The sequence below is a fragment of the Lathamus discolor genome, chromosome 14, assembly GCF_037157495.1.
Source record: "Lathamus discolor isolate bLatDis1 chromosome 14, bLatDis1.hap1, whole genome shotgun sequence".
Classification (NCBI taxonomy): Eukaryota; Metazoa; Chordata; class Aves; order Psittaciformes; family Psittacidae; genus Lathamus; species Lathamus discolor.
The window spans coordinates 3,053,257-3,062,539 of record NC_088897.1 but is presented as its reverse complement, the minus strand read 5'-3'; the positions used below and the strand labels follow the sequence as shown (position 1 = coordinate 3,062,539).

Genomic DNA, 9,283 nt, shown 5'->3' with positions numbered 1-9,283 from the left:
ACGAGTTACAAACGAGGACAGGGTCGTACAACTGCTGATCAGGGATGGGCAGCTTCAGGTGGCAGCAAGCAGCACAAAACACGGTCCCACAGTTCCTGTCAAGGAGCAAAAACAACCTGTGGAAAGAGAGCTGGGAACACCACAGCAAAACCTTACCAAGTACAAAGGATGCAGTTCAGGGGTGAAATCCCAGCCTTACTCATGGCTTGTCGACATGTTTCTTAAAGTATACACTGTGGTCTGCAGCGCAAGCTAACTGGCTAGCACGAAGGAGGGACTAATGGGCATTAGCACCCAGGAGAAGGATTGAAGGCCTTGGAAAAACAACGTAGAAAGGAAATCTGCAGGGAATTCATGAGGCCTGGGAAATAACAAGGGGAGAGAATACAGCTGCTCACCAACAGACCACCAATACCCAGCCCCATCCTCACAGGGAACAACTTCTGCCTCTGACCTCACCTCAATCTACCTTTGTGTAGATCTATCGGGTGGTTAAAGTGGCAGCAACACTGATTAAAACGGGAAGCCTTTCTTTCAATGGGACACTCCATCATTTGTAATCCCAACACAGAAAAAACAGAAACACAACGCCCATTGCAGTTAACAAAACCACTTTATTGCAGATTGCTCCTGGGCAGAGGGGGAGACCAACATCCCCGGGTAAAACAAATCCCTCCTTCCCTTTAACAAGAACAGAGCTAAAAATATCTTAGTACTTACTTAATCCTATGTATTACCCGCATGTGTAAACAGAAAGTGCTGTACCGCAGGAAATCCTACTCCGAACCCTTTTCAAGTTAGGATACTAAAATATTCTAATACTAAGACTTCATCACTTGTCATCCCATCCAGACGGAAGCACAGCTAGGCAAACCTTAAGATCGACTATCGCTATAAATACAGTATCCGAGAAATGAGTAAATTGTTTGGGTATATATTACTCTATAACTGGATATAACTTTGTATCATTTATATAACTATAAAGTCAAAAATAACTATAAAGTTATACATAAAGCTATAAATAACGCGTAAACTTATAAAGAAAGCTATAATGTACAAAGTCATAAATAAAGCTATAAATAACGTATGACGATACAAATAAAGCCATAAAGCTATAAATATCTTCCAAGTTCGCAAATGTGCAGAAGAGGTGTGAGCCCCATCCCAGGTGCCAGCTGTGTGCGGAGCGCTGCTGCCGGACCCTCCAGAGGGAACCCGCGCGTTCACACGTTCCTCATTCCGGTGTCTTCCTCCGCCAAGCAGCCCCGCTTGCAGGCTCCACCTCCCAGCTCCTGGGCACCTAGGAAGCAAGGAACACCGAGTCAGTCTCAGGCCTTGCCTACGGCTCACTTGGCAGCGTGCGCAGCAACTGTGCTGCCATCAGGTACAGTAAAATCTGGCCCAAAGGTGGCCTGTGCCTTGCGAATTGGAGGCCGGCTCTTTAGAACAGGAATTCTTCCAACCTGTCAAAGCTGTCAATAGAAACGCAGCAAAAAAATAAGATGTGCTCCCGTTCTTCAAGCTCCGTTCTTTATCTGTGCGTTTGCCACCGTGGACATCAGCTGCCAAACATCAGTTGCTATCAAACCCTGGTGCTAGCTACAGAAATGATCCGTGTCACCAGGAAGTCATTGATCAAGAACTCTCAGTTCGGCATTTTAAACAAAAGCCTGTCTGCTCTCACGATGGCATCCAACCTTTCCTCTCAGCTTCCCGACATGAAGACTTTCCTCCTTACTGAAATGCTTGAAAGGGACAGGCGTTTGGAGCTACATTATTAACTGGCAGCAGCATCTGGAATCTAAAGACTACCCTTTAAAGCGAGCAACGGCTCTGCAAACTCTACAGTCAGCTCTTGGATGAACAGATGAGAGGGAAACGGCTTCCCACGAGACTTGCGGGCTGCACCAGCCTCTCATCCAGGATGGGCCCAGAGGACTCTCTGTGTCCGCTTATGTCCCTCTAACCTGGAGCCATTCGGGTGTCACCTGTAAGTCTCTGACTTGCCTGGGCTCAGATCTTCTGCTGCTTGTTTTTCTTACGTCTTTCTGCACAAGTATCAGCAGACTGGCACAAGATTTATTTCGTGATCTGAGCCAAAAGGTTGGACTCGTGCACTCACTGCCTTCATCAGCGTGGTGGGGTTTTGCCCTCTCACTTCAACAGCCACCTCAGTAGGCAGCGTTTCTTTCGTGGCACTGTCCCCCTCCAGCAAACGTATCTCTGGACTTCACCTCACTGTTGTGTATTGTGACATCCAGGGTCTGGCACTACCCCCACAACTTCAGCTTTCATCGACCCATCTCATTTTTACCCTTTTCCACAGAAGGGCCCTTAGCGCCAGCATAGCCAAAGCAGCACGTTGGGAAGGACACCAAGAGCTTCTGCAAGCGGAACGTTTTCACCAAAGGCCCCTCCTGAGGTACTTACACTGCAGACAACAACTCAGCTCTTCTGATCTCCCCTTTCTGGAAGAGTTTCAGAGCAGCTGCCTCGGCCACCTCTAAGCAATGGAGAATCTCTCACCAGGGACTTACCCTCGTCCCAGCTGTGTCTTCTTTTCCTGCAGCCAGGTTTGACGGGTGACCCTGGCTCTTCTACAGGTTTGCTCACTGCCTCGCTTCCTGAAGGCAATTGTCTCTCTTCTGTCACTGCGTCCCACTGAACACGAGTATTCTCCTTTCAAAAAACACCAAACAAACAAAGAGACAAAGAAATGAAACCAAAGATCCCTCTATGTTTTCTTGTTATGGCTGTAGGGACGAAACAGGCACTGTTCTTCGCTCCAAACGGGCACCTGACAAGTGCTGAGCGCTGCCTAGATGGTTTACGCGGCAAGTGTTTGGAACTCAGAATTCAGGTTGCCAAATTGAAACTAGAACCCACAAAGTTAGGGCACATGTCCTCACCGCCTGAACGTTGCCCTCACTTCTCAAACCAGCTACCAGAAATAAGCTAGAAGAGCTCCAGCAGCAACACGCGTTGCTTGCTTTTTGGAGCCCTCTGCTGCTGCTCCACATTTATTTGGCAGGCAACCATTGCCTGAGCTGCTCCATTGCCATGGCCATGTGGCAAAACTCTGGAGGGGGAAAAAGAGACAGAAAAGAGCCAACCAGCCAAGGGATGTTTCTGTTCCACTGAGGAGGTCAAAGCCCGAAGTTAGGCGCTTGGAGTTCATCTGTAGACAGAAAGACCTTCTCTCTATCGCCTGTTCGAGAGTATGCATCTCTTCTGCAAACAGCCTACAGAATCAACACCCTGAAGCTGAAGGATTCTTCAGAGCCTGCAACGTTTCCTTCTAGTCAGGCAAAATAAAGCTTTGGACAACTGCTACGTGTGAGTTTACAGGAGACAAACGCTCATCACGCTTGTCAAGGAGGTACCACTGATGCCAAACCTCACAGTCCCCACCTTGAGTCTGTCGTTACTCAGTGTTACATATACAAACGGCAACGCCTGTGCACGGTAATAGAAATACAACCACATTCTTTGACAAAGTTGTGTCCTAAGAGTCCAAAAGGCCTGTGCAAATACAGAAGCTGAACGCTCTGGGGAGAGCCAGTACCCCCCAGCACACCTCCTGCTCCTGCAGGATACCCACTGCACTGTGCTGTTTCTTCTTGGCAATGCGCTGTCTGTGTGTATGGCATGAAGGCTGCTCAGACGGTCTTGTGAAACCCCTTTGGCTAGCAATGCCTTTGTCTAACACTCGAACCACAATTCCTGGGTGTAAAAACTAGGAGGAGGAAGGAGGACTGTAGTTCATTACCTTCGCCAGCCAGAACCCACATTTCATGAGCGATGAGCTAAACCCCTCCATTCCTGGGCACATTTACCTCCCTTTAGCCCTTACCTGCTCTCCACCGAACAGTCCTTCCAGAACAAAGAGTTCAGGCAGTTGAGCTGGGCACTGATCCACCCGTTCTCTCCCTTCTTCGGGGGCTTCCTGTGTGGCCACAGGTTCTAGTGCCATTTCAGCAGCAGCGGCACGTTCTACGGATGCAGTGTCGTAGGGAACAAAAAGAAGTTCTCCGTCACAGCCTTCTGCAGCAGCTAATGCTTGAGCTGCTTCCATCAGAAACGATGCGTCCGGCGCTGCAGGAGTCAGAGGTGCCAGCTCACTGTCCTCAGCGGCAGAAGGGGTGTCGCTGTTCCCGCTATTAACCAGGAGAGGCTGACTTCTGACAGACTGAGGGGCTGACATCTCGCTCCCCACAGGTTCCACTGTCACTAATTCAGCGTCGGGTGGTGAAAGCATCTTATCCAGAGCCTCAAGTGTGGCTTCAAAACTTAATTCCTCCATCACCTTCTCTTCACCAGATGCCCCGCCAGAGGGCAGGCATTCAGCTGCAGAAGGTGGCTGCGCTGGTGGACTCTGGGAGGAACAAAAGACAGGGAACGTTTATACCGAAACCGCAGCGATGGATCAGTCAGGGCTGATGGTATTGCTGTTTCTAAGGACTGTGCAGGTGGTTTCTGATGATCAACACACAAGCAGGGCAGGATGAGCAATGCTGGAGCTGCCTGCATCCCTCGACAGAACCCTGGGGAAGTGCCAGCCCCAGAGCGCACACAAGGTAACCTGACTATTGGCCAGAGCTCAGTGAGATCCACAGGCAAAGCTCCGTCTTCTATACCAACTGCTGCAAGCTGTTTGGGACTGAAAAGTGGAGCTGGTTCCGTGATTTCTATAACACTAAAGAATCACCTTTAGAGCAGGCAAAGCCATTCTTCAGATAAATGGAGACTCATGAAATAAAGCAAATTCTGGTGCAGCCACACATAACCCTTTGACAGGAAAAGCCTCTCCAGCGATGAGGACACCCACGATGCTGCTTGCCCTGACACCTCACCCGTGTGACAGCACTGCCCCTACCACGTTCAGTGCTGCTTTGAGATGGGCATTGGGAAACCCCGTGACTTGCCCTTTCTCCAGGAGATCCATCCCCAAACTTCTCTGCTTCCTGCCACAAGCCCACAACCCTGCGGTCCAGGGGCTCCTCTGCTTCCCCCTGCTCTTCCTGCCCTGCACTCACCTGCACAAAGCCGCAGTCGGTGCACGCCGCAGCCGCAGCCCTGGCGCTGACAGCGAGAGGCTCTTCCTGGGCAGGGGGTGAAGGACGCTGCAGCGCCGCTGGAGAATTCAAACACAGAGATCAGACTGCCAGAACCGGTGTCCGGTGTGCACAGTTCTATTGCTTACTTGGACTAAACACTGCACCGACCACAGAGTAAACTCAGGGCCCGAAATGGGTCATGACCTCCCCAGTGGTTGGAAGACTGATTTTTTTTCACCCTAAAACACATGGATTCTGACACCTGTGCATGCGGATTACAAATATATATTGTGAAATTGATCTACACACTCAGAGAAACTTCATGGTCACGGTCTTCCAGATCTTAAGAACACCTTTTTGATTTGGCCGCTTGACTCTGTCATCACAACATACCACGGGAAGTGGATCCACACAGGAAGGGCCTGCATGTTCACACTCACGATTAAACATTGGTCTTATTCCAAAGAGCAGCTTTGTAGCTGAAGCTGAATTCTACAGGTATTATTTTTTGGTGACTGGCAAAGATATCCTCAGAGTAAAGGCATTCTTTGCAGGGCAGATAATCTTTACTGATGTTAGCTGATGTTGGCCAAGGCAAAGGTGTCAGTTTATTTGGAGCACTTCAAGCCTACCAATTGAATCAAGATTCCACAAACATACCTGCTGCACTCACACACTTCTCTGCTACCCTGTGAAGTGCAGAGAAGACATTTCTAAGCTCTTCTGTCTCTGCTATAGTTAATCTCGCCAGAGCCAGAAGAAATGAGCAGCTAAAGCACATTCTGTCCCCAGCTGTTGTCAGGTAGCGCACAGGGAACAGCGATCTCATCTGAACACTAACGAGAGGGGGGCGAATGGCAGCTTATGAAATAAATCATCATTTACTGAACAAATGGAGGGAAAGATACAGCCCCTCCCATCAAACAAGATGGCTTGGCCTCAATGGAGACTTGGGGTTTGCCAAAAAGAGACACGCTTCTGCCCATACGAGCTACGGATGGAAAACTTCACCCCCTCTGTAGAACACAGCACGGGAGAAGTGAAAAACCCCACGCAAGTTAGCCTAACACTGACTGCCTGTGGCCAATTGGCCTTCTCCTCGCCCTGGAGCTTCCAAAGAGAGGATCGCTGGAAAATCACCAGCGGGCCCTCAAAAGCTGGGCCAAGGACAGGAAGACAAACCAGAACATCTTTGCCCTTTCGCGGTCTCTCTTCTTTTCTAGACTTTACGCTTGCTGTCTCATTTTCCCCTCAGATACACACATGGGGACAGGCACTGCAGAAAAGCATTTCCAGCATCACTTGTCAGTAACTCCTTTAGCAGCAAGTGCGGAACTTTGGCCGTACCCGTTGGATCGGGGGCTTGCGAGCACTGCCCTGGAGACGCGCAGCCGCTGTCTTGCGGGAGGGAAGCGGCCCCAGCTGGAGCCCCTCGCTGCAGCGGCAGGAGCGAGAACACGGTCTGCAGAGTGTACGTGACCTCTGTGGGACACTTGTGCAGGACGGGAAAGGGAGCCCCTGGGCCTGGAAAAGCTGGGGAAGCCCAGTGCCCTGGCACCAGCCCAAAGGAACCCGGCCATGTTCTCAGAGGGATTGGAGTCTGCTGGAAAGGCTCTGTCACGAAAGTGCCTGGGTTCTGGCCCAAGGCCGCTTTGTCCGAGTAACCAAAGAAGCTCTCTGGACCACCAGGTTGAGGAACCTCTCCTCCAGTCACCAGTCCTGCAAAACAGAGGGAAACAAGGGCTAAGGAAAGCAGTTTTCACTGGCACTGCAAGGCAGGACGAGGAGCCAAGGCTCCACGATGTTCTTTGGGAAGACCACCTTTGCTCCAGTGGTCTTCATCCACAAACAGACTTTATTCTTACACCTGAACGTACAGTTTCTTAACAGGCACGTCAGTGCTGTGCCAACGCATGGTCACCTGTGACCATTCAGTCTCCTGAAACCTCCAGTAACAAGTGATCAGGAGTTAGAAATGTGCTATAAATCAAAATGGGTGGCACCTGACTGAACCAAGCATGGGGAATTCGGAAAGGGCTGTGAGCTACAGCAGACAGTACGGTGCAACAAAAGGGCAATCATGAAGCACCGCTTTACCGAACTGCAGCTTTGCCACCACTAACAGTAATGTTTGATTACGGTAATAACCCTGACACTTGAAGGTTAGGGATAGCATTAGGGTTATGAGCCATTAGGGATAGCATTTGAGGCCATCAGAGTTAGGTTTAGGGGTAAGGTTTGTGTCGGGTGTTAGTGATAGAGTTAGGGTTTAGGGTTAGGATTAGGGCACATTAGGGTAAGGGTTAGGTTTAGGAGTTAGGGTTGGGATTCAGGTTAGATTTAGTATTAGGGTCAAGACTGGGGTTAGTGTTATGGTTTAGGTTTCAGGTAAGGGTTACTGTAGGCCTAGGAGTTAGGGGTTACCATTACGGTCTGGGTTATAATCAGAACCCATTAGCTCATGGAGACACCTGACAGAAATCTCGGTGCCGCATCTTTTCTCTTTTGCACAGAGCTGACGGGATGCCCTGGTTGTCACTGCACAGCGGCCGTAGCCTCACGCCCTTTTAAGGGCAGCTGAGGCAGCACCCATCCCTCCTGCCGTGCAGGGAGGAGCAACGTTCTTCGGGTTCCCCTCGCACCCCCCGGCACCCAGCGCTTCTCCCCACCGCGCCGGGGCCCACCCCAGCTCACCGGGCCTGGCAGCCCCGCCGAGCGCCGAGGGCGGCAGCAGCGGGTCCCAGTGCAGCGCCGTGCCGGGCAGGCGCTGGGAGCACTGGGGCGGGCGGTTGGGCACCTGCAGGCCGGCCGCCAGCTTGGCCTTGTTGGCGCTCGTCAGGCGCTTCAGGTGGACGAGGAGGTCGGGGCGGTCGCGGCGGAAATGGGGGTTGTGGAAGTGGAGCAAGGGCTCGCCCGAGCCGCCGGCATCGGCCCCCGGCCGGCGCTGCAGGGGCCCCGGCCGCAGCTTGCGGAACCCGTACAGGTTGAGCTGCCGGACGAAGCTGGCGAAGTTCCCGGTCTTGAAGAAGCCGGCGCCCAGCGCCGCGCCCCCGCCGGCCGGCCCCGCGCCCAGCAGCTCCCGCTCGAAGAGCCGCCGGTCGATGAGCAGCCCCTCGCCGCGGGCGTCCCAGCGCACGGAGCCGCAGCTCGGGCTGCTCGCCAGCTGCCACAGCCGGCCCGGGAAGCGGCTGGGGTCGGCAGCGCCGGGCAGCCGCTGCCCCTCCATGGCTCTCCCCGCCAACGGGCGCTCGGGCCGCTCGCCCCGCACCGGCCGCCCCGCGAGGGCCGGCCCCGACGGGGTCCCGCGAGCCGCCGGGCACGGGAGCGGCTTCAGCCGGCGCTGCCCGCCGGGGCCAGTCCCGGCCGCTCCCCGCGTCCCTCAGCTCCGCCGGTGCCTTCAGCGGCCCCAGGTCCCGACCGCCCCTGGGCGCTGCCGTCCCTTCAGCCGCTTCCCGTGCCCGCAGCCCCGACGTCGCCTCAAGCCCCTTTGTTGCATAGGCACCAGCGTCACGCTGATCGCGCCCCGTGAGCTCCATCCCTCTGCCCCGGGAAACCGGGAAGGCCAGACCCTGCTGCTGCTGCTGCCACCGGCACAAACCACGGCAGGACCGCAGAGCGGCCACCGCCTGCAGCGCCTCACGCCACGGAAACGAACTGCGGCGGCAACGTGAATCCTCCCTGCTCCTCTCTCCAGCGCTTTGCTCAGCGCAAGGTTCTAAACCAGCAAATAGCTGCTCGTGACAGATACCGTCAGACTGAAAGGGAATTATTCCAGCTCCGCACTGATGTAAAAGATGTGCGGCTGTCCCGTGCCACGGGAGCGGCTGCCGAGGCGGGAGCTGGTGTAGGCAGGCGTCCTCTGGGCTGTCTGGGACAGAGAAGGGGAAAAGAAATGCCGGGTTGGCCATTCCGCCGGCACCGACCTGGTTCATAGGTCGGTGCCCACCCGGCGGAGCAGGCGGCCCGAGCCCCAAGGGCGGCTCCTGGGGTTTCAACCCCTCCGGTTCCTCCCGACGAGGTGCCAAAGGGGCGGCCGCCTTCGCGTCTGTCTGGGCTCGTCAGGGTTTCCCCACCCGTTCCCGGCTGTGCTCGGTGGGTCTGTCCCTAGCAAAGCTGCGGCCTCGGCTTTTCGTCACCCGCACTCCATCGGAAGGGGCCGCGGCGCCGTCGGCGTTTTCAGCGGCCAGACAGGGCAACTGTCGGGAGAAGGGGCGCGGGTGATCGCC

At 54.0% G+C, this 9,283-nt stretch overlaps 1 protein-coding gene across 1 annotated transcript; it reads right to left on the bottom strand.

The window, feature by feature from the left end:
- Positions 1-1,135: 1,135 nt before the first annotated feature.
- On the bottom strand, positions 1,136-8,298 carry HSF5 (heat shock transcription factor 5). Its single transcript, XM_065694906.1, has 6 exons — positions 7,752-8,298; positions 6,405-6,776; positions 5,037-5,134; positions 3,854-4,375; positions 2,538-2,679; positions 1,136-1,300 (listed from the first exon to the last, which is right to left on the bottom strand). Exons 1-6 carry the CDS (start codon positions 8,281-8,283, stop codon positions 1,224-1,226), a joined length of 1,743 nt encoding a protein of 580 aa, XP_065550978.1. The 5' UTR covers positions 8,284-8,298; the 3' UTR covers positions 1,136-1,223.
- Positions 8,299-9,283: the final 985 nt, after the last annotated feature.

What these genes read in the sequence shown, in the direction of transcription:
- HSF5 (XM_065694906.1), bottom strand. Translation starts at nt 8,283, where the DNA reads ATGGAGGGGCAGCGGCTGCCCGGCGCTGCCGACCCCAGCCGCTTCCCG. An exon ending in CGGCGGGGCTGCCAGGCCCG is followed by an intron (nt 6,777 to 7,751) that starts GTGAGCTGGGGT and finishes TCTGTTTTGCAG; the next exon opens with GACTGGTGACTGGAGGAGAG. An exon ending in GACTGTTCGGTGGAGAGCAG is followed by an intron (nt 2,680 to 3,853) that starts GTAAGGGCTAAA and finishes GTTTTTTGAAAG; the next exon opens with GAGAATACTCGTGTTCAGTG.